Genomic DNA, 25871 nt, shown 5'->3' on the forward strand with positions numbered 1-25871 from the left:
TAATTGTAATATATCTTTTAGTTTCTAACTGCATCTCTTCTTCTGGTTGCTCGACAGCCAGTTTCACCAACAAATCTGCAGTTTTTTTAGTGATGCACCCATTTCTTAATTTAATTTGTGATCAGGATGAAGGATGATCAGTCGTGTGATTCCTACTGACCATCCTTAAGATGTTTCTTCAGCTTATGTGGGGTTCACCTGGAGTTAATTCAGTTGATTGGCGATTATTTGAAAGACACATACCTGCCTCAATAAGGTCTCAAAGTTGACAGTTCATATCAGAGCACAAACCAAGCATGAAGTCAAAGGAATTGTCTCTAGACCTCTGAGACAGGATTGTCCTGAGGAACAATTCTGCGGAAGGGCCCAGAAAGAATCAGTCAGGGAGGTGGCCAAGTACCCAATAGTCACTCAGAGCTCAAGTGTTCCTGAGTCAAGAGAAGAGAATCTTCCAGGTGTGGCCTATATGCAGACTAAGTGGCTGCTTAAGGCCCCCTGGCCACCCCACTTGCATTATACTGGTACTGCTGTGCACTGCGCACATCAAAACTGTAATTGCTGACTACTCTTAAACATGTTCATAAATGATTCCTTACCCCTTTAGCACCAAATATCTGTAATATTACGTGAATATCTGTAAAAGTCACATTTTTCTATTAGCTCTGTCTGCTAGTGCATAGCATCTCTTCTTCACTGCTAGAATAGCTGCATGCCAACCGACCACTGGCTTACCAGCACCATCCGCTGGTCGAAACAAATATCTGATGTAAATACAGTACACTGACTGAAATGGAATATCTATTATGAAATAACTAATAGCTTTCACATTTTTCATGTTGTAGGCTTGTCAATCACTAAAGCTTCTGAGTTTCTTGGTTTTACCCCTTGGCCATGTTTGCACATTTCTATTTATTTATTTATTTAATTTGACTTTGTAACTTAAGTGAAAACAATTCATATAATTTATTTTAATTGTATTTTTTGTGTTTGTTAAAATCGTATTTCAAGATTTTGCCTCTTTGTATGACTCTACATGTACGTAACGTTAATAAATGGCTCATAATAACACATAATAGTCATTATTTCAAAATTCCTGTCAACTTTTAACATTTTTTTTTTTTTTTGCAAAAACACTGTTTGCACGAAACACAGACTTTGTGTTTGTTTTGACATTGGTGTGTTTGGTCTGCAGTGAGATTGAAATATTTCAGTTAACTTTTTGTTCAACACTTACATTTGGAGTGTACCTGTGTTTGCTTGGAGTGTACCTGTGTTTGCTTTACTTGAATTTAAAAGCACTTCACTATTTTACTTGACTTTTGACATGTAATGATTGCATGTTACAACAAATAAACACAGGAATTGCAGAATTTATTTGTCTTTTCAGTTTAAATTGAGGTTTGGAACCATCTTGTGGAAATTTCAATCAAGAGGAATGACAAATAAAATATAGGTGTATACGCACCACTCCTCCATGAACCGCCACCTTAACGTGGTGGAGGGGTTTGAGTACCCGAATGATCCTGGGAGCTATGTTGTCGGGGGCTTAATGTCCCTGGTAGGGTCTCCCAAGGCAAACAGGTCCCAGGTGACGGGTCCGACTAAGAGCGGTTCAATAGCCATATATGTACATTAAACAACAAAGGCAGTTCACGTCGCCCGGATTGGCGCTACCGGGGCCCCACCTTGGAGCCAGGCCCAGGGTTGGGGCTCGAGGGCGAGCGCCTGGTGGCCGGGGCTTTGCCCACGGGCCCCGGCCGGGCAGAGCCCGAAAGGACAACGTGGGCCCGCCCTCCCGTAGGCCCATCACCCGCAGGAGGGATCATATGAGGCCGGTGCAATGTGTCGACAGGGGTTGGACTCTCTTCTACTCTGGAGTCGCCAATGGTGAGAGGCGCCGGGCCGGGGTGGCTATACTTCTTTCCCCCCGACTTAGTGCCTATACGTTGGAGTTTACCCCGGTAGACGAGAGGGTAGCCTCCCTCCGCCTTCAGATGGGGGGACGGATTATGACTGTTGTTTGTGCCTATGGGCCAAACAGCAGCTCGGAGTATCCACCCTTCTTGGATTCCTTAGAGGGAGTACTGGAGAGTGCTCCTTCTGGGGATTCCCTCGTTCTGCTGGGGGACTTCAACGCTCACGTTGGCAGCGACAGTGAGAACTGGAGGGGCGTGATTGGGAGGAACGGCCCCCCTGATCGGAACCTGAGCGGTGTTTTGTTGTTGGACTTCTGTGCTCGTCACAGATTGTCCATAACAAACACCATGTTCAAGCATAAGGGTGTCCATATGTGCACTTGGCACCAGGACACCCTAGGCCGCAGTTCGATGATCGACTTCGTAGTCGTGTCATCGGACTTGCGGCCGCATGTCTTGGACACTCGGGTAAAGAGAGGGGCGGAGCTTTCAACTGATCACCACCTGGTGGTGAGTTGGCTCCGATGGCGGGGGAGGATGCCGGTTAGACCTGGCAGACCCAAACGTATAGTGAGGGTCTGCTGGGAACGCCTGGCAGAGTCTCCCGTCAGAAGGAGCTTCAACTCCCACCTTCGGGAAAACTTCAACCATGTCTCGGAGGAGGCGGGGGACATTGAGTCCGAGTGGGCCATGTTCCGTGCCTCTGTTGCTGAGGCGGCTGATCGGTGCTGTGGCCGCAAGGTAGTCGGTGCCTGTCGTGGCGGCAATACCCAAACCCGTTGGTGGACACCGGGGGTGAGGGATGCCGTCAAGCTGAAGAAGGAGTCCTACCGGGCCTTTTTGGCCTGTGGGACTCCGGAGGCAGCAGACAGGTACCGACGGGCCAAGCGGAGTGCAGCCACGGCGGTCGCCGAGGCAAAAGCCCGGACATGGGAGGAGTTTGGTGAGGCCATGGAGAACGGCTTCGAAGAGATTCTGGACCACTATCCGGCGTCTCAGGAGGGGGAAGCAGTGCACCGTCAACACTATGTATGGTGCGGATGGTGCGCTGCTGACCTCGACTCGAGACGTTGTGGATCGGTGGGGGGAATACTTCGAAGACCTCCTCAATCCCACCGACACGCCTTCCACTCAGGAAGCAGGGCCCAGGGACCCGAGAGTGGGCTCTCCTATCTCTGGGGCTGAGGTTGCCGAGGTGGTTAAAAAGCTCCTCGGTGGCAGGGCTCCGGGGGTGGATGAGATCCGCCCGGAGTTCCTCAAGGCCTTGGATGTTGTGGGGCTGACACGACTCTGCAACATCGCGTGGACATCGGGGGCAGTGCCTCTGGATTGGCAGACCGGGGTGGTGGTCCCCCTTTTTAAGAAGGGGGACCGGAGGGTGTGTTCCAATTATAGAGGGATCACACTCCTCAGCCTCCCTGGTAAGGTCTATTCAGGGGTACTGGAGAGGAGGGTCCGCCGGATAGTTGAACCTCGGATTCAGGAGGAGCAATGTGGTTTTCGTCCTGGCCGTGGAACTGTGGACCAGCTCTACACCCTCAGCAGGATCCTTGAGGGGTCATGGGAATTTGCCCACCCAGTCCACATGTGTTTTGTGGACCTGGAAAAGGCATTTGACCGTGTCCCTCGGGGATTCCTGTGGGGGGTCCTCTGGGAGTATGGGGTATCGAACCTCCTGATAGGAACTGTTCGCTCCCTGTATGACCGGAGTCAGAGTCTGGTCCGCATTGCCGGCAGTAAGTCGAAATCGTTTCCGGTGAGGGTTGGACTCCGCCAGGGCTGCCCTTTGTCACTGATTCTGTTCATAACTTTTATGGACAGAATTTCTAGGCGCAGTCAGGGCGTTGAGGGGGTCCGGTTCGGGGGCCTCAGCATTGCATCACTGCTTTTTGCAGATGATGTGGTCCTGTTGGCTCCAACATACCGTGACCTTCAACTCTCACTGGATCGGTTCGCAGCCGAGTGTGAAGCGGCCGGAATGAGAATCAGCACCTCCAAATCCGAGTCCATGGTTCTCGGCCGGAAAAAGGTGGAGAGCCTTCTCCGGGTTGGAGATGAGGTTCTGCCCCAGGTGGAGGAGTTCAAGTACCTCGGGGTCTTTGTGGGGTCTTTGCTGGCGGTGTCGGTCTGGTGGTCCATGGGGGTGCCTCTTCTATTCGGGTGTGGTTTGGTGCTAGTCTTGTCTCCGCTGTGTGTGGGCCTGGGGCGGCCTGCCGCGCCGGTGCTGGCGTCTATAAATATACCGGGTTTGGGGCGGGGTTGCTTGTCGCTTCGGGATGATGCTGTTTGCTGCAAAACTCAGACTACTGGTGTTTGTGTAACTCATTGTCCAATCCCTAAACTGTGGTATTAACAAGTATGTTCACTGTTCAAGCATCTCTGTCATACATGTTGCGACCTGTCTAATGTTTAAAAAAAAATATCTTCTTTGCTGTGTTACTGGTGGTAAGAGTGGCATTTTTCTGAACACACTGAGGAGAATCCCGATGCCTCTCTCACTTTAATATGATTTGCAGGAATGAGGGTGTGGTCAGGAAGGGGGCACATGTGTGCTCACATCCACACTGATTCGGATGTTCAAAGGATGGATCCAGTCCTACGCACAGATTCATACATTCTATTTTCAATAGCAAAATAATAATTTGAGCACAAATGTGCTGAAGGAAAAGTGCGCACCATGCAGTTCATTTACTGCAACAAAACCTACAACAAAATGTGGCAAAAGCATACACATACTAAGTATTAAGCATGGGTCAACTACAATGGAATAGTCATTGACTCATTGATACATCAAATTGATCCACACCTAACGCCAGGCTTCGTGTCAGGGACAGTTGAACATGGAGATATCAACTCTTTCAAACCAGCATTAATAGTTAGACGTGGAAGAGAAATGGGCAAATTATCTTCAAGGTGAACTCTGAGGAAGCTGCTCTGAGCTCCTCCATTTTTCATTTTTGGCAGATTTAATACACAGTATGTAGCCTGTTTTTTTTTTTTTTTACAAGGTGAAAAGGGCTATGTGGCTTCTTTTTATTTTTTGATTGGATATTTCCCTTCTTGCATCTTTATATTGAATGTATATTCATTTAAAAAATAAAAATATATATTTAGTCAAACGTAACAGGAAAATGACAAACTTTTTTTTATGGGTCATAAAACTTACACACAAAGGTTATGCATTTAATAGTGATGTTTTTTTATGAGTGACCAAAATACAGTTCTGTCAGCAGATTTCCCTACTTTTAATCTCTGATACTTTTTCATTCAACTTAGCTTTGTTTAAAAGACTTTCCATTGATCGACCTAACTTTTTGGATCACATAATACGCTTTTGTTTAATTTTACTATCTATTTATAGTGTCATTTATAGTCTCATGCCTGCACAATAGTAAATAGATAAATTAAATATAACGATGACAAAATTTGAAATAAGCCTAAAGAGGTTGAAACAATAAAACTAAATACAGACACTTTTGCCTATGCTTTGAACCCATTTTATCTGTTGACATAGTGGTATTTTAACATTGAATGGGATGGTGTTGCTAATTAATAATTTATTTTATTTTATTTATTTTTTCTAAGGCACTTTTGAATTTTTTCTGCTTTGTTTCTGTAAATAATTAAATGTTATGTTAACCTGTCATACATTTTATACAGTACATGTAGAAATCTTTGAGTGCCTAATTGTGGGGTATTTTTTTTCCATCTTGTGCAGGTCTACTTCAGCTGAGGATGGCAGGAGATTCTCGAGTCCTAATGGACCACAACATGGAGATAGGAGTCACACCAGCACAGGTAAAAAGAGTTACCACTGTATTTACTAATATATGAAACCTGATATGAGTGTGAGGCAGTGTGGTTGTGGGGCTTCATTGGAAATACAATAAAAGGAAAATATTTTTTTAAAAAAAGACTGTGATCTGCAGGCACTGGGTCAGGACAGAACTCAGATGTGAAGACTGAGTGAAATATCCCTCTTGTAAAAGGGCCATACTTTATTGTAAACTCAGAAATCCAAGAACAGGGACCCAAATGCGGTTTAAACCTGAGACCTTCATGTGAGACAGAACTAACAGTACAGGACATAGATAAACTAATATAAAATGATGTTCCATTAAGCAGCAACCCACAGAGTTCAACAATAACAGCTTTTAGGCGCAGTGGAAATACAGAGAGCTAAGTGGTCGACTAGCCAGTGGTCGACTAGCGCCTTGCATGGCAGTCCTGTCCCACTGGTGTGTGAATGTGAGAGTGCTTGGGTGATATGTAAAGCGCTTTGAGACTGCTTCAGTGTGGTGATAAAGCGCTATATAAATCAAGTCCATTTACCATTCCATTTACATTCACGCAGGAGGAATGTGCCTCTCCATTGGGGAATGGAGAGGTATCATAACAGGGTGGTGGGTGGGTTCACATATTTAGGCCTGTCGGGTGGGGGCCCGGCTCATCTGTAGAGCACAAATACATCAGGGTGGGGCGGTGGGCCTCTGGGGTGCCTCTTCCCTTCGGGTATGGGTTGGTGCTTGTCTCGTCTCCTGGTTGCCTTGGGGGCGATCCCCACAGTGTGCGGGCCCGGGATGGCCTGCCGCGCCGATGTGGGGGGTGGGCACTTTGGGGAATTGCTAGCGTCTGTGCCGGGGCGGGGTTGCATGGCACTTCGGGATGATGCTGTGTGCTCGGGGGTTGGCGCTCGGTGTTCCGGTGGTTGGGGTTGTCGTCGATTGCCTGGTGGGTTTGTCCTGCTATGTGCAAGTCGATGGGTCGGTCCGGGCGCTTTTGGCTGGGGGCAGCTATACCACATCAGGTGTGTACCGTTGTGTGCCTCCTTCTCGCGGTGGCAGCCGTTGGTCGGTCGGTCGCGCGTGGATTTTTTTTTTTTTTTTGGGGGGGGGGGGCATTGCCCCGTGGCTTCCACTGTCCAGTGGGCGGCGGGGCCTGGGATGCTCCCCTTGTGCTGTCTGGGGCTGTGCAGTCCTGCTGGATGGGGGCTGGTTCATGGGCTGGAGTGGGGGCGGGGGGTCTCCCCAGAAGCTCACCAGAGGGGGGGGGGGGCTCTCCCCAGAGGCGCACCCCCCCCCCCCGGTGTCCGGTGGGCTTGGCCTGCTGAATGGGTCATCTGCTGGGCGTGGGCCTTTGGTCTCTGGGCCCTCCCCTTGCTGGAGTTGGTGCTGGGGCATGGGTGGGGGTGGGGAGGTGGTTGCGCACTGGGTCCTCGGCTCCTTGGGGCTTTCTCGGGTGTGTATGTGGGGGGTGGTGGCTGCCTCTCAGCTTGGAATCTTGGCGGGATCTGGGCGGCTGCTCTGTCATGGGGGGTGGCCTGTGGCTCCTTGGCCCCCACTCTTTCTGCTGACCTACGTGCATCTCAGGCCCCGGGCGACGCTTGGGTTTGCAGAAGCAGTTCTTGCACAAACATTGGTCATAAATGCACTGGCATGTCTTGGGCTGTGGGATAAACTCGTACTGGGCTTAACCTTAGAAACATTGATCCAGATACCAGTTTTAGGTATCACCACTCACTCCTTCCCTCTGATCACAGCCACCACCATTATAGTTTAGTTCCACACTTGCCTCCAGACTGGATGAACACAATAAGCACATCTCACTTTAACTATAAAGTAGTTAACTCTTCCCCACCCTTTCCATTTCCTACACTGACTCCTTTCCTGTTCCCTTTCCCTAGATGTAATGCTGCCCATTTTCCTACTCTGACTCCCTGTTCCCTTCCCCCTCACCTACAGTAGGTGTAACACTGCCCTCTCTTTTTATATCCACCCAATAATAGTGTTTCTTACCCTTCCTTAGGGAGGGCTGGTGATGGTCACAATTATACAATAAAACATTATTTATTGCTGTCTTTAAAATATTTCACTTGTAAAAAAGAAAAGAAAAAAAAAATAATAAAAAAAAGTTATTTAAAATGTAATATTATTCCACTGATCATATTTTGCACATTTTTTTTTATTTTAAATAGCTGAAATTGTCACATGTAGGTGTAGGTGCACACCCAAATGCAGGCACAGAGGCAGAGCTCAGGTGCATTACACCAACATTTATTGTTTTCTTAGGCATAGTCAGGCAAGCAGGGACTCGGCACACCGGTGGTAAGTCTAGGGAGGCAGAGGTATTTCAAAAGCAAAACCAAGAATAACGAAGCAAGGGTAAACAAAAACAATGTCCAAAAGCAAAAAACACTTGTTGTCAATCCAGGAATTACTGACATGAAACCAATCCCAAAGTGAATAATGTAGTATGTCCCAGCACTAAACTGAAGCAAAGCCTCCCCATTTATACACAGCAGTTAATCAATTGCAGCTGGTGACCAACCAATCACCTAGCAGGAGAACGCTGCTGGGAGGGAGGCCAAGAGTTCCTGCCTGCCCTCCAAAATAAAACCCCAACCCGACTGAGCATTGTCCATTCAACTATGGAGGGAAACACTTTTCCTCTTCCATTGGTGTGTTTAGTATTTTTACATTAATTATATTTTACACTTTCTGAGATTGGAAAGTGTAAAATATAAAATATTGCTCCTGCCTGCCTACTCATTTATCAGTGTGTCTCTCCTTATTCACATCCCTCAATGACGATAACAAACTCCCCTATTATTCAATAGTACTGCCAAAAAATTTTCATTATTAGTCCTACGTATAATTTTGGAAAACATGCTCGGATGACATTCAGATGTGCCCTTGACTTATAGTCACAAGAAGTACACCTGCTGTGAATGTACAGTATCTGTGAGTAAAAAATGTTTACATTAAAGAAAAAATTTAACAATTAAAGCTTTAAAAGTTGAGTTTTCATTCATTGGATTTAACTGAAAAATCTATGTCATGCATAAAGGCTGATTAATTCTAACATTTTTTATTCACTTTTTGTCTGATCTGTTCTGGTTTACCTGTCAGTTTTAAAACCCATAGTTAGCTTCCTTGAGGTCTAAATCAGAGACAGATATCCATGCCGCAGCTGCTATTATCCTGATTCTTCAGCTTATTGGAACATACACAGCTCACTCAAGCCTGACCTAGTTCATTAAAGGGAAACTCCACGATTCAGGACATGGAGAGGCAACTGAATACTTTATTCTGGCTCGTCTCCCTGAGGAACCCGATCGGCTTTACAGGCCAAAGATTGGACAGCACAGCTGTTGACACCTCTATCCATCACTCAGTTAACCCAGGTTATAAAATGGAAATTAATGAATGTCTTTCATGTCAACTGACAACAAATGGTTGATAATAAAACTTGAAATGCAAAAGCATTAAATAGTAAAGCTTGCAGGAGAGCGTTCTGCATCTATACCTGCTCCATAATGGATGTCAGTCATCTGGACTTATTTAGCGAATGCACTGTCACCACGGCACTAATGGTAGAGCAAGTCAATAGCATTGTCTTTCAGTTCCTCATAGTTAAAATGTTCCTTAAATAAGGATTGGGATTCTAATCAATAGCTGGATATAGACCTGACTGAGTGTGTCTGATCACAGAGCAGCAGTGAACCAACAGCTGACACCACTATGAAATGATCTGTAGCAAACCTGGCAGAACCATTTTATCATGCACAATGCATTTTGGAAACCACCATGGTGAGTCCACAGATAGTGTTCTTCTGCAAAGAATTGTAAAATTGATGTTTTTTTGTGGAGCAGAGGAGCAGCCAGAGCGTGCAAAATACAATTCCCTTTTCTCGCTCATTGGAAGAGAGCAAAATGCAAATGAGAAATGGTTTACAGGTTTCAAGCAAGACATGCAGAATGCAGGGCAGCTTTAATTCCATTTCTTCACCACATGCTGTTCAAATTAAGGTTGATATTGGAAAGTAGCAATGTTTTGTTAGACTGCCTTGTTTAAAAGCATACGCAGAGTTTGTGTGTGTGTGTGTGTGTGTGTGTGTGTGTGTGTGTGTGTGTGTGTGTGTGTGTGTGCGTGTGTGTGTGTGTGTGTGTGTGTGTGTGTGTGTGTGCTGGGGGGGTGTCAAAATGTTCATTAGTTTTCCAAATTCTTAATATTTTAAGTTCCAAAAAACCGGGATATAAAAATCAAAGATTCACAAAATGAAACCAAATAAAAAAGTTATAAAGGACCACAGCAGCGCAATGGCATTTGACCTTTCTGTTTCCAGTAGCAGCTCAGAGGCTGCTTTGTTTACAACATGGCGGACACCGCGGGTGCTCCGTAGACTCATAAGTCTGCTGTTTGTAGTCATGCACCGAGAAAACAAGCCGACTGGAACAGTGAACGAGCAAACACCGCGATATGAAGCGGTGGATCGAGCGGTGCTGTTCCAATCTACTCCGCCCTCCCCGACAAAATCGGCATTCACTGGCCACCATGGGAATGTGCATGCATTCAGCGAAGGTGGAGTAACGTTGTTAGAGACTATTAATGCTATAATCTACGGACTTTTAAATGATTTTAATCCTTTTTCATCCTTTTATTCTATCCTACCTGTGTCTAACTTAGCGATTTACAACTGATCGTCTCTCCCTCCATGTTAAAGTTTATCTCCCATATTAAAGCACATGTATCCAGTGTTGTATCATATATTGTGTAGAACATAATAAATAATAGCACTGCTTAATTTGAGAAACTTCACGATCTCATTCTTTAAGTTACAAGAGGGTGCTGAACATTTAAAGCTGTGTTTTGGATTGCAGCAGTTCATGTTATGGTACTGCAGCAAAAATAAAGCAGAAAGCGGCCGCTGGCCTGATTTTATCATTAATTTTCAACATTAAACGATGAGTCAACGCAATTTGTTGTAGTCAACATTATCAATTATGTTACTAATTGATTTTGCAATATTGTTTACGTTATACACATTGTGGTTGGCACAAATCTTGAGACGTTCTATATGTTTAATTTTTTTATTTTTTTTGGCCCCCCCTGACAAGAATCTCATGTTTAAAAGGTGCTCTACAAGGTTGTGGTGAGGAATCCTGGATGTAAAAATAATGATTTGCATCACCACATTAAACATGCTAGATAGTAGGGTTGGAGTCAATTACATTTTTCAATTACAATTATTTCTTTAATTATCCATGTTCAATTACAAGTCTTGCGGTGGCCGTCATCTTTTTTTCCAATTACAATTAAAATTACAATTATAATTTCCCCATGTAAGTCAATATCAATTCCGTTCTGAATTACTAAAGTTAAGTTACAATGAATCACAATTACTGAGCCTTTAATAGATAATCTCATAAAACGTAATCTTCCTCTTGTGTTAGCTTTCTGTTAGCATCTCTTATGATAACAGATCAGTTAAACTTTTGACCCATGTCTTAAATAATATCTATCATCTATCTAATTTGTTTATCATTTTTGTTACCTTGTCAGGCTTCCTTATTAATGAAAATACTGGTATTTATATATTAGGTGTGGGTGTCTGAGCCTTTTCTTTAAAATGGTAAAATGATTCTCAAGAGAACTGACAGGAAGTGGGAGAAGTTTGTATGAAACATATTTTAGTAGACAGCCAAAAAACTATAACATGATTCCCTAGTTTTTCATTTAATTCAATAGTAATTGAGTTTCCGTGACAATTACATTGTAAATTATCTGAACTCAATTACTCACAATGTAATTATGATTAAAACTGCAACACTTTTTTCAATTACAATTATAATTATGTCACAATTGTATGAATTACTAATTACACAATTGCATATCATTATCCAAAATGTGTTTTGTTTTTTTCAACTTCATAACAGTTGTAATGCATGTGCAATGGTTTGTTTGATGTCCTATCAATGTCAGTAACGGGGATAGAACTCCAAAGACATTGAGAAAGGCAGGGAGTCAGATCACCTCTCTGGAGCCGAACCAACTCAGACAAAGCCCTGTGTGTCCCTGTGTTCACTTTCTGTCCTTACACTTTGTTTTTCATTTGTCCGATACATTCACATATACTGACAACAATTCTTTCTAAGTTGCTATGCAAATAGATTTTAAAAAGACCATTCACTTGTTGAATTTTCACATAGTGACACATGGTTATTGCAAAGCCCGATGGGAAATTATAAACTTAAAATCACCAAACATGTTCACGGTTATGTTGCTGTTAAATCAATTTGTGTATAAGAACTTGGCTGTGGCTATTGTTGACTTATCAAATATTTTTGTAGTTAATTTCATTGACTTTTCCTCTGTCTCTTTGTTTTCCAATCTTTCTTCTTCAACAAAGGTGAAAAAACTTCCTAAACACTTGAGGGAGGCCCAGATTTCGACAGAGCGGACCCACTTGATCTCGGATCCAGCGAAGAAGCCGCGCCAGCGCTACGTACAGAAGGACGGCAAGTGCAACGTCCATCACGGAAACGTCCAGGAGACCTACCGTTACCTCAGTGACTTGTTCACCACACTGGTGGATCTACGCTGGCGACTCAGTCTTTTCATTTTCACATTGGTCTATGTGGTCAACTGGCTTTTTTTTGGCTTTTTGTGGTGGTTGATTGCGTTAATCCGCGGGGATCTGGTGCACGCCGACGAGGAGGGTTGGACCCCTTGTGTGGAGAACCTGAACAGTTTTGTCTCCGCTTTCCTTTTCTCCATTGAAACTGAGACAACTATTGGGTATGGTTATCGAGTAATCACGGAAAAATGCCCCGAAGGTATCGTACTGCTTTTGGTGCAGGCCATCCTGGGTTCCATTGTCAACGCCATGATGGTGGGCTGCATGTTTGTGAAGATCTCACAACCAAAGAATCGCGCAGAGACCCTCATGTTCTCACACAAAGCTGTTATATCGGTGCGAGATAACAAGATGTGCCTGATGTTTCGGGTGGGGGACCTCAGAAACTCTCACATTGTGGAGGCTTCAATCCGAGCAAAACTAATCCGCTCACAGCAGACCAAGGAGGGGGAATTCATCCCGCTCAACCAGACTGATATCAACATCGGCTTTGACACGGGAGACGACAGACTATTCTTGGTGTCGCCACTCATCATCTCTCATGAGATTAATGAGAAGAGCCCCTTCTGGGAGATGTCGCTTGCCCAAATGGAAAAAGAAGAGTTTGAGATTGTGGTAATCCTGGAGGGCATGGTGGAGGCTACAGGTATGAACAAGTTGTATGGCAATCGATACAGGATGGAGGGAAGTAGAATCATAAAGCAATTAGAACATATAAATGTGATATGAGCTGGGTGCAGGGAGAGAGATCAATTCATGCAATGAACAGTTTCCTACTAAGTGGGAGGGATGAATGATGATACATGTATGGAAAGATACATTGCATAGTGATGTGGTGGGTATCTGTAAGTGCTGTTGATTGGAAAAATAATAGATGGAAAGAAAATAGATGGAAAAAGCCTTTTAGATTTGCCATAGAATATGCTAACAATAATGAAAAAAAACACAAAAAAAAAGTTTATGCTCATTCCAGCCTATATATATATATATATATATATATTTGCTGAAGCTAATAATTCATTAAACCCATACCTGCAGCTTAATCTCGATTTGTGTCGTTTCAATAGTTTTAGATTTTCCATCAGTAACTGACAACTGAAAGATAATTTCTACTCAAAGAAGCCTGCGTTCATATTGTTGCTACTTCAAGGTTAAGTCTTTGAAATTGTTTATTTTCAAATAGACAAAGTGTAGTTACCCTCACCACAAGGTTTTGTTTTGGATAAAAGCTTTGCTGGTCTGAAAAGAGCTTCAGGCTGACTACTTTTTTTAATTTTCCGTAAAGTTCCACAAGGCTCATGGCTGCAGGTGGAAACATGTTTCAGCTTAAAAATTAACTTACAATATTATTTTAATATAAACCAATGTTAATTTCCCTTCATTTAATTTCAACAACTTCAAGGATTACAGATAGCTCCTAATTTGTTTTCTGTGTTGTTTTCAAATGCGCTGAAGTTTACAAGCCTGCATTGCATTGTAAATAACCTTCGCAAAACATAATCAGGATTATGATTTGCCTCATTAATATTTAACACAGTTTTCCTCATTAATAGAATACTTTTTCTTGACTATTGTCCAAACAGCTTAGTTTTACTAACTCGTTCTTACAGAGTTATGCTGCATTTCTGTAAATGTATTCGTTCATTGGTTGTCTGGCCAGTTATATGTCTGTTTTGTTGGTTGGTTTTACAAAAGGCAGCCTTTGCACTTCTTCTTCACAATGCTTGATTTCTGAGTCAGGCATTAAACCCCCCCATTGCTCCAAACACCTTCTCATGCAGGCAATGCCGTCATCTCAGATAACAGCAGGAATGAGTAGAAGACTTTTAGCGAGCATCTCCTTTCACGCTCATCCTTTTATTTTATTATCCTTATGAGGCCTTTTTCAAGCATAATCGTTTTTTCCCCCATCCTGTAATGCATTTTGAATTGTTTCTAACTCAGATTTTAAAGAGCTACCTGGTATTTGACAGAGTATTTTTCTAGGTCAAAAATACACATTTTACATAACTGTAGATGTATACCATTTAAAAAATACTATAGAAAATAATTTATTTAACGTTAAAAGTCTAAAAACCATCCTCTCATAAATTTAAAGGTAGGGTAGGCGATTTTCAAAAGCTAGCATGATTTTGAATGTAGCCAGCCCCCCGTGCTCCGTCTCACATGCATGCGCACAGCAGCTGCTGAAGCAGACCTCAGCTCATCGCTTGTGTTGTGTAGAAACTTTGTTGTCTCATGTCTCATTCAGCAGTAAGTAAACAATCAACTTTACCATCATATATGTTAAAAACGTGACCAAAAAAAACTCTTGCATGCGAGGGGTCGAGAACGAGCAGGGAGACAGGGAGACGTTATTGGTTAAAAAAAAAGGTTCATTTTTTTTTTCCATTGGTCGAACTTATTACAGTTTTACAGCTGCTACAGTTGACAGATTTCCTTTGTTCCTTTTTCATAACACATAAGATCTTAATTTCTGTCAGGACATAAAGACAATTTCGACCAAAAACTTACAAAGTGTATCTGGAGAAAATCGCCTACCCTAGCTTTAACAGCATTAAACTTTTGATTCATTAAAGGCACATTGTGCAACTTTTGACCACTAGGGGAGCTAAACCTGTAACTTTCACATTAAGCGCCCCTAGTGGCCACAAGCGCAGCAGCACTGTCACAAAAATCAGTTAGTCGGGCCAGCGTCCCTTGTCTTTTGATTGTGTATGCAGACAGTAGTTGACCTGTAACTTTGGGATAAGGATTGTCTGTAAGGGCTGGGTCGGTCGGGCTGGGGTGGGGTGCGAAGCGGGGCTGGAGGAGCAGCCTTCCTGCTCTCCCTGCCGCCGGAGGCCTGGCGCTCAGCCCTCCTCGCCGTGTTGGTGGCGCTCCCCCTCTACTCCCTGGCCTTGCCACCGTTGTCGGTCCCCTTCGCTGACGGTCGGCACGGCGGCTGGGGCGTGCGCAGGGCGATGTCCAGTGCCAGGCGGAAGGCGGAGGGGGCCGGGTCTTTTTAGCCTCCTCAGAAGCAGTTTGCTTGCCTCGGCCATGATCAGGAGTCGAACAGGCGGAAAAATACTAGCACAAGCTTTATTAGCCCAATGAGTATATCAGAGCCTGTGGTCACGTGACTGCCATAAAGTCATACGTTCTCCAGGCATTCTCCAGGTCACATGACCTGGCCAAAGGCGGTCCATCTCTCCAAAATTACATGGGCGGTATTTCAAGAGGGAAGCCCCGCTCGACAAAAGTTCATTGAAAGAAAGTGTCCCCCAGCATCTCCGATGGATTCTCAACCATTAACCATAAAACTGACAAAAGCAGGAGGTAAATCACTCATTTCTGTGCTTCACACACATACACACACACACACACAGAACGTCCATGTACTTTGGATTCTTTTCCACTGTTCAGAGATGTGTGTGTCAGGTATACTTGAACTTTATAAATTCACTTTAAGGGAATAAACGTCTTTATTGGCAGTGCATTTAGATTTGTGTCTCCTTTATCTTTATTTGCTCAATAGGATGTGTTTAGGGCTAATTTGCTGCTGGACAAATACACTAAATCAAAGAGAAAACCAACTCTCCTCCATGTTTAACAGACTATTTAACAAATCAAAGGATTTTTAGTTCAAAGGAAGCATTAGTGCAAAAGGAATCATGTTTACCGCACTTCCACAAAAAGGAAGAAAAGGCAAAAGAGCACAAAAGAATTTACCACAAAAGAATATCACTGACCGATTGTGAGAACTGCTTCGTCATTCCGGCAAGTTCATTTTGCCTTCTTTATTTGATTAATATTTTAAGGTTTCTTTTATTCAGACAACTTTTTTTTTCAGGAAATTTGATTTCCTGACATGTTTCGACTGCCAACTATCAGTCTTCCCTAGAGGTGATTGCTAGCATCGAGATCAATAAGCTGAGCTTTAACATCAACAGGGATGAGAGAAATCGTTTAAAGTAGATTAGAGTAGATGCTTAAATACTTTCCTTATGAAAGAACTCATAGGGAGACATCAAAGCATTCACCTCTGAGTAAGACTGACAGTTGGCAGTCGAAACATGTCAGAATTTCCCGGAAAAAATGTTGCCTGAATAAAAGAAACCTTAACATACGTATATGATACCTGCTTAGCTGCTCCCTGTGAGTTTTTTTATGTATACTACTATTTAGTATTTTACTATTCAGCAACTCTTCTGTGCACAATAAGTAGAGATAAGACCAATATTTCTTTTTTTCTTTCTTTTTTTTTTAAATCATTTGATCTGAGGATTTGGTGTAAAATCTAAAGGATGAAGAAAAATATTTTAAAAATCATTTGTGATTGGGGTTACATCCTATTTCTTCTATAATATTTTGGATGGACCTTCATCTATAGACCATCTTCTGGTCAATCTAATGCAAAATCAAACTTTTGCGCTTGCTGGTTTTTGGATTGTAGCAAAAAAGTTCCAGTTAGATTTTCAAAAACATAATGCCTACTGTACATATACACATTTGCTAATTTGATGAGGTGAGATGTGTGTGTCTTGGTGGAGAGCTTGATCACCAACCCCACAAAATGCCTGCATTTTAATGTTTCTTTCTGAGTTTGTAGAGAGCTGTAGAGAAGCTGTCTAACTTTTTTTTAAAGAAGTTGAATAGCTGAAACACACACTGCTTCTAATTAGTGAAGGCCAGCTCTAAATGCTATATGGATGGACAGATTGAATGCATTAGTGCATTTTAATATATTAATACATTTTAAAAATGCATGTTACGCTGTCTATGTTGTCGAGTCATCAAAAAAAGTATCTTGCATTACAATAGAGGGAAGGTATAACAATTTATTGTTTATATTGAGTACCCACATTTTGTAAGCTTGTGAGGTGCTGGAGTATCTCAGCTGATACAAAGAAGAAAAGGGGAAACCTGTGGTTTTAGATAGAAATGCTAATCAAAAATATATTTGCTTTTGCCGGATTATTATAAATCATATATTTGTATTTGTATGTGTCTGACATTCAATTGTAACGTTAATGTCATTGGTACAACTTCATGAGGAAAAAACTGCAAACTGAAATGATCTTTTTTTAAAAGTGGACTGTATGTTCACTAATCTAAATCATAACATTTCAAGATGAAACATTCTTCATAACTTTAGAAAACCTTTATATATCTTGTGCCTTGGTATTTAAGATAAAGGGCAAATGACCATTTATGGAAGTTGCTGACTCGAGTCCACATTGTAAATAATAAAGCATCATTTAACTATAGTGGTTGTAAAGCATTTGTTCCAGCTCAGATTAAAGGATAAATTAAATTATCAGATTTCACAAATTCAGTTTTTCTTGATTGTTTACACACATTTTCTGAAAGCATGCCACGTACTCTCAAAACTCTACACAAATCCAAAATAACACACAATCGGCAAAATCCCTCAATTATCCTGGAAAATTCAACTTTACACTCAAAATAACGTAATTTCTTCTCAAAATGGCATTTTGTTTTCAAATGGCACACACAAACCGTCATATGAACACACATTTATAAGAACCAGTTGAACACTGATGTGCTCAATGTAAAAACGCTATGATGAATGGAAAATACATCTTCTCCATTCATCACAATGGCTTAGGCTTTTTTTTTTTCCAGTGTTACTTTTACTACAGACAGTACATACATAAGTGTGTTGTAAAATCTTTGAGTGTTTCTACTCAGAACACACAAATACTGTATGCGATCAAATATATTTTATTTTTCCCACAAAAACAATTTACGCTGTACATCCCAACCAACACAAACTTGCACTTACAAAACAAAATAATTTACTGTATGCAGTAACAGTAAAATAAATAAATAAATAAATAAAAAACTATGCTGCATCCTCTCTTCTATTTCGGTCTGACAACAGCACCTCATCCACATCGCAAGTAATGTTGGCTCTCACCTGTTGCCATTTTAATGCTAAAGCTCTGATTGCTAATTGTAAAACTATGTGACAGGTGTTTGCCCGTGTGATGAGTCAGTGTGCATAGTACGGCAGTTCACTTTAGAATTTAGAATGACAGTGTGTTCCTTGTGAAAACAAGACATTTGTGTCAAATGCAGAGAATTGTGTGTCGTGTTTTGGAAAAAAAGTGTGTTTTACAACTGCAAATTGAGTGTAAAGCACTCACACAATTGTGTTTGTAGTTTAGCAGATTTGGTTCGGGGCGTTGGTGCATTAGTTACATGTTGTGGTCATTGTGTCTCAAGTACCAGTAACTGGGTACAGTATAAACAATTGAGAAAAAAAAACTGTAAGTGATTACAAGAAAAAGTCACAAGACGAGTCCTCAGCATCTTTCTTTCTGGCATGTGACTGAAAGAACTTTGTTTGCAAAGTAAAAACCTGTACAACTCGGAGTCCTGTAGCAGTCCTTCAAAGGAATGTTCATTTCAACAATGTCCGACCTAAAATTTCTAAACTGACAGAATAAATAACTGTATGTGCCGGTAAAATCTAATAATCTAAAATGATTTAAAATTCCAAAGTTCTTTAATAGATACAAAAAAAAAAGTATACTAAGCCAAATGTATTCCCCCATCCCCCCTCCCAAACAGATTCATATTTACATTAGACACCAGGGTGATGAATGGAAGCTGTTTAGTTTGTCAGCTTCCCTGAAACAGAATAATACATGAAGGCCCATAATGCACACCATTAACATTCAGCTTCAATGCTCTAACCTTGCCAGAGCCTTCACCCAAGGTTCTGTCCCAAACAGCACAACAACTATTGAGGAATGACAACAAAAATGTCACATCAGAAGATTTAGGAATAGGGGTGAGTGAGTTTTTTTTTTTTTTTTATTAAAGCAATTCTGACAACAACAAAGCCTGCTAATGGTAGGAATCCACTGTCTGTGAGTGGCCCGAGATTCATCACATTTGCAATGATGCATTTTTAATGCATTGTACAAGAAATACTTCTGGTATAGGAAATTAACTACCAGTACTTGCTCAGTAATTATTTAAATAAAAGGCAAAATAGCATCTTGAGAAAAAGGCATTGACATGAGCCGGTAATTAGTCAAGAGTGGATCATCCCTACGTCGGCAATGCTGGGAACAGCAAAAGTTTAACACATTCCACTGTTAACAGCAAAAACCACAGCAAAAGCAGCTTTTAGATAACACATTATTTCCTATCCAGGGAGAGGGTAACAGCAGTAAATTAATCCATTCTGTGGTGGGTAAAGCTTTCCTCTCCTTGGTGGTCAGTGGTTATATATCCACTGTGTGAATAGCTGGGTTGAAGTGTAATGAGAGGCTTTACCATCAACAGCTAACTTGTAACCTGTGCTGGGTAATGTCTTTAAAGGAAAAAAAAAGAGGTAGTATTCAAAAGTTAAAATAATTATTAAATGAGATTACAGCTCAGGTCATGGAGTTCATACTGAACTGTAACAACTGCCATAGTGGGTCAAACTCACACTGGATTTCCACTGGAAACTGTAACATCACCATAACCACTGTGTAACTTGCAGTCCGTCAAATCCCCACAGCCTCCGTATGTGATGCGTATCTGTTGCAGCAAGGACTCAAAGCGAACCACAAAGCCAACACTTTGTTGTGTCCTTTGAGAGGAGCAGAATAAAATCGACTCAGCTCTGCCCTGTAGATCTTCTGCTTTTGTAAAGATTATTGTGATTCAACCATGGATAAGTGCAATATTTGTAATGCCTTAAGAAAGAAGGATACAAACAACAGCAGACCCCCTAAAAAAAAGAAAAATAGATGGGAATACGCTTTGAACGAGGAGTATTATTGAATGTATGTGTCGTTGCATCTCTACTTAACGTGCACATGGTCAGATGAGTTGCTGGAGGACGTTCCAAGTTACATTGGGGGCAAGAAAGAGTAAACCCCTCTGGGGACACACAAAAAAAATAAAAGGTCTGCGTATCTGTTGCAGAGGGCCCCGGCATGATGGAGTAGTTACGTTATGCAGCCGTGAGGGACCACATATGCATGCAGTGGAAATTAACTGATTGACTTTAATAGAAACGTATCAGCTACGTTGCTGTTACGCAGTAGATACTCAGCAGTTACGCATTCATTGGAAATTGGGGGTCAGCCTAGTGCCCTGCATGAATGGAGGGGGTTTAACCACAAAACCTAATGTAGTAAGTAACTTAAAGGTGCAATATGTAGAATTTTCAACTTTTAAATATGTCTTCAATACCTAAAATAAATGTAGACTACATAGTTATATATACATTAATAAATAATGCCGGCCCGACCAACGTGTTGTACCTATTTTCCACCAGTTGGGTGAGTATAAGCCCATTTACAGCAGAGCAGTCCCTGAACTAGGGGATCTCTGGTAACAAACATTCATCAAACAGATAAACGGTGAGCTACCCGTGAGGTTTACAACTAACAAACAACTGCTTAAACATCTTCACTCATGAACGCACCACACATGTAAAACTGACGATATACATCGACTCGCATGGGCCTGTCTAAAACATTTGCATGGTGTAGCAGAGAATATTGTCACCTGTATATTCAGTGGTCAGGACCGGATATAGCAGAAGTGTCAGTTTTACTCAGTAACGCCACCTGGTGGTGGCAGAAATTGCTTGCCAATCTCACATATTGCACCTTGAACATAGATAAAGTTACTTGAGTTGAAGCTTTGCTTAAATGAGCGTCCTTGGGGGGACCCTTTCACACAGGTCTATTCAGTTGCATTGTTTATCGCACTTTTCTGCGAGAAAAGACACTATTTTGTATGATCATGTGTGAACAATAAATAAATACATTGAAATACATTTCGGAAGAGATCCAGATTAAAATACTGATTCTGAATCAGAAATCAAAATCAATCAAAAATCCCTACCTCTCATCAGTGGTGACATTTCAAAACATCATGTCTAAGTGACCTTTATGATTATATCGGGTTGGTTCCTTAATTACCCCACAGAGTTTAATACGGATTGGATCTGGATTGCACATTTACTTTTGATTTTTCTGGAAATAAATGGGGTCCCCATCAGCAAATTACTCTAAACTTGTAATATATTTATATTACTAGTTACTGGGATAAAAATTGAATATTTGTATTATAATACGACTTTTTTAAATGGAACTAAGTTACTTTTGGTCCAGAACACTAATTATATCACACTGATAGTGTTCTAATGACATTGGTCTAAGTATTGTTTCAGATACTTTTTTTTCCCCAAATAATTGCAAACAGTGAAACAGAGAAAACAAAGCAAATGTTCACTTAAATTAAATATGCATGTAACTTGAGTTACTTTACTTGTAACTAGTAATATATTACCACTTTTCACTTTTGTAACGAGTTACACTACTGAGCTACTTCAAAAAGGAATTTATTACTGTAATATATTACAAAAACAACTAGCTACTCCCAACACTGGTCCCCATACATTTGGCCGTGCTGTATCATTATTAATGGAGATTCCATGATCAGGATCATTGATCCAGATAACTATACATATGTATATAGAGGCAAATAGGATATTTGGCGCTTTGCAAAGGTTTGCGCTCCCTGAGTGTTTGCGGTTTTTACTGCACCAAGTTGAATAATGAGATGTTATTTGACCATGTAGCAATCCAAGGAAATTAAACCCTTGAGAAATTATTTGGGGCTCATAGTTTGGTAAACATTTGAATGACACTAGAAATTTTAATTTATTAACAGCCACCCAACTATCTTTATTCCTGTAAAACAACTTTTTTTTTTTTATTGTTTATAGATGTTTTAGTGAGTGTATAGGAAACAAAGCACACATTTAAAGGTAATTACTAAACAGAAATAATCTTTGTTCTGTAATTTTTATTTATGACTAGCTGCTGCTCATGCACCAGCTGTCAAGTCTTGAAGCACATAACACATCGCAGCCGAGGTATCACCTACGCACAGAGCAACCAGCAGCAAAAAAGGAAAGGGGGGAGAAAAAAAAAAACTACAAGCATTTGTCACAATACATGCAGGAAGAAAAAGACAAATCACAGTTTTCAAGGGAGCAGCTTAGCAGAACAAAAAGAGACCATACAGTGTTTCAGCCCTTAGTGAGAAAAAGGAAGAGTTCTTCTTCTGCTGCAGTTGGGTGCTATAACAGAGGGTGGTATGTGCATTTCAACAAATGTCAATATGTCAATATACATGTGTAAAACATTTAGAAATCTTCTCTTCAGTGAGAAGTTGCTTTTCAGGCTTAAAAACAAACTCTAGGACTGTAAGAGAAAGCTGAGGTACATAGGGCAAAGCCTCGCAAAGAAACAAGAAGAGCCAATTTTAGAAACAACTATTAATATACCCAGATTGTTTCATTAATATCAATTACTGAACAAATCGCCACATTGATGTTGCTGAGTTTTTGTTTACATGATACACTGAAGTCTCAGAAGAAGTAGAGTTGAGATATGTCAGAACTTCATAAAATAATACAACTGTTACACCAAGAACCAACATCATACACTATGCCAGTGGACTAAGGAGGCACTATAGAAACCCATCTCCTCAAGAATTTAAAAGGAATCCTTTGATGATGTAGTCAGAAAAATAACAAACATCTCACCAGTTTATAAGTGGAATCTAGGCCAGTGATTTCCAGAGGGAAAGATGAGGACGTGCAAAAGCCCTCACGCACTGATTGGACACAACATCATTTTGGCATCACTTCAGTTCAGGGCCACATTTTTTTATCTTACTTGGGATGTTGATGATTGACTAACAGAGTGCTAATAATGAAATTTTTAGTATATATATATATATACTAAAGATTCAGTCCTTGTACATCTAACCTGGCAAGAGCCAGATTGATGTGTAGCCCTCCATCTAACTCAAGTTCTTAAGTCGATCTCAGTCTGTGTCAGGCAAATCCCCTTCATATACCCTTTTATGTTTTAATTTAGGCTGTATTATTATTATTATTTTATTAGCAGCGCTAACCTAGCATAGCCACATCGCGTAATAAGCCAATTATCATGACGACACATGCTTATTTAGACACAAAAACACATACATAAGCCTACCTTAAAGAAAATATATGCATCCAAGCTTCTGTAAGTCCTCATCTTCTCCATTGTGTAGACGCCAGGGCTGTTAATGAGCTACTCGTAAATAGCAGGCCATTGGAGATCTGGCCATGTCGGGTGATTTTTCCATGAACCTTGAGGTGCTTGGTATGGACATGATTCCAAACCAACCAGATGTAACTTCTCTTCATATCGGTGCTTGGCCTTTGGCTCTAATCTGCTGAAATATTCATACAACATTGAGTAAAACCTTCGTGTTGTACGCTGTAAATAGGGGTTGTCAGGCAAATGTAAACCCCTCTTAAAATAGCGGAGGGCGTTGCTAAGGCAAATGTCCTGGATTATGATGTCATCGCGAAAAGGTGTATAGCGGTAGCCCAGCTAGTTCCTCTCCCCATAACCGCGATGCGCCAGTTTTGCTTCAACGCTTCTGCCTTCATCACACCCAGATATCCCGCCCTAAACCACAACACTGCCTCATGATTGATTCGAACCGGTTCGGTTGGCTTATGGAAGATAAGGGCTGGAGCAGCACAAGATGAATTTTGGTGTTTTTGGTGTGAACACCAGGAGAATCCATCTTGTAGGCAAGGTTACTGTAGGACAGTCAAGGGATGAAAAACAGAGTTATCCATTAGAGATGATGGCCACCATTATGGCCTCAGTTGTACACATGTGTTGTGACATAATTTGTGACCCAACAAAACGGTGGCTAAAGTTCGCACTAAGGAGCCTTTACTCCCCCTTAAACAGTACGCGGCTGACACTTTGGTGGCTGAAGCGGTTACAGATTAATGTGCACATATTCAGTGTAAATTCAAAGCATACTTTACATCCTGGGTACATCTGTCCCACATGAGCAACTTTATTTGTATAGCGCAAATTACAACAAAGTCATCTCAATGTGCTTATCATAATATTCATAATAAGAAAGAAAAACCCAACAAGACCCACATGAACAAGCTGACTTTGAACATACGGAGAGATTTTTATTTTTTTCAATCTATTAATCACCAACCCTAGCTTAACTTCACCCGCCTGATGGTCACAATGACCCATCTGTTGAATATACGAATGCAGCTCACAGCCCATTACAGTTTGGTATTATATGGGTAAAAAAAACTATTCAGTTTAAATATACTGTAAACATTCCAGAATATAAAAGAGGAAATCAAAGAATTTGACTCATGTTTAAGTATCATCATCATACCTGTCAAGTGTCCCGTTTTGGCCGGGAAACTCCCGTATTTTACCCCTCTTTCCCGCCATCTTCCCGTATTATTATTTTCCCGTAAATATCCCGTATTTTATTATAATAATAATTCAAAGATGCCTTACTAAACTGAACGGCGTCACTAGCCTCGCGAGAACTGCCACCTGAAATGGCCTGGCCTGGTGGCAGTTCTCGCGAGATTAGTGCTGACAGCGGCACCAAACCCGGAAACAACTCAGAAGAAAGGTGGATGAAGACGTTCCGGTGAAAAAAACAAAGAACTGGTATAAATACGTTGTAAAATGAGACACAATGAGTTTACCTACCTAAAACGTCTCCCACAGCGGAAGGAACGACGTAAGTTACCATGAAAAACCAACCAATCACAAGCTCCACAAATATACACTGCTTTGAAAAAGTGTTAAATGATGTAAAGTCTGCAATAAATGTGTCTAATAAGTCATTAGTGAATACCAGAGAAACACATGAATGAGCATGAGAAATTAAAAGAAAATATGTAATAAAATAAAATGTTAATGTCTAACTTAAAGACAAGCAACGTGAAATTAACAGTAAATATGCAACGTGTTGATTTGTATATAAACTGTAAGTATATTAAATAAACATGTGCTTCATATACACATTTATGTTTTTATTTAGGCTGTTTTATAAGTTAGGAATTAGGGCTGGGCGATATATCGAGATTCAAGATGTATCGAGTTTTCTATTTTGGCGATATAGAAAACTATATTATTTCATATATCAATATATGTATATAATAGCTTATTATGTATCAAAATACTAGTTTTAGGAGTCGCTGCTTTTACTTCTCAGAACTACATGTAAAGCTCAGTTATATTAATTTCACATATTGATCAGCTGTTTGTTAATAAATGTCACTGTGTGGCGTTTTGTGGCAAATTTAACCCAGAATTGTCTTTCTGGTCAGACTTTATTTGATAAAATTATCTAGATTTATATCATATATCACCATTTTGAGAAAATATATTGAGATATGAGTTTTAGTCCATATCACCCAGCCCTAGTAGGAACATTCACAGCATTTTAATGTTAACAAAGGTCAATCAACCAGATTCTAATCACATAATTGTATTTAGTAAGTGGTTGACAAGTGGGTATTTTAGACTTATTGTACATCTGTCTTAAAATACAAGGGATACTGGAGCTTGGTTGGGCGGGTGGGACGGCTCGTAGTGGGCACCAGAAAATTTCCCGTATTTTCAAATCCAAAACTTGACAGGTATGATCATCATCAAGATTAGTCAATGCGA

The 25871-nt window shown here is 41.1% G+C and overlaps 1 protein-coding gene across 1 annotated transcript in view; it reads left to right on the plus strand.

The window, feature by feature from the left end:
- The window catches only part of kcnj5 (potassium inwardly rectifying channel subfamily J member 5), a 40206-nt gene that overhangs the window by 11372 nt on the left and 2963 nt on the right, over positions 1-25871 (plus strand). Inside the window, exons 2-3 of the mRNA XM_028465257.1 lie at positions 5635-5714; positions 12106-12979. Of these exons, the coding sequence (XP_028321058.1) occupies positions 5652-5714; positions 12106-12979 (937 nt within the window). The 5' untranslated portion in view covers positions 5635-5651. The remainder of the gene's footprint in view (positions 1-5634; positions 5715-12105; positions 12980-25871) is intronic.

Source organism: Gouania willdenowi, chromosome 13 (genome assembly GCF_900634775.1).
Source record: "Gouania willdenowi chromosome 13, fGouWil2.1, whole genome shotgun sequence".
NCBI lineage: Eukaryota > Metazoa > Chordata > Actinopteri > Blenniiformes > Gobiesocidae > Gouania > Gouania willdenowi.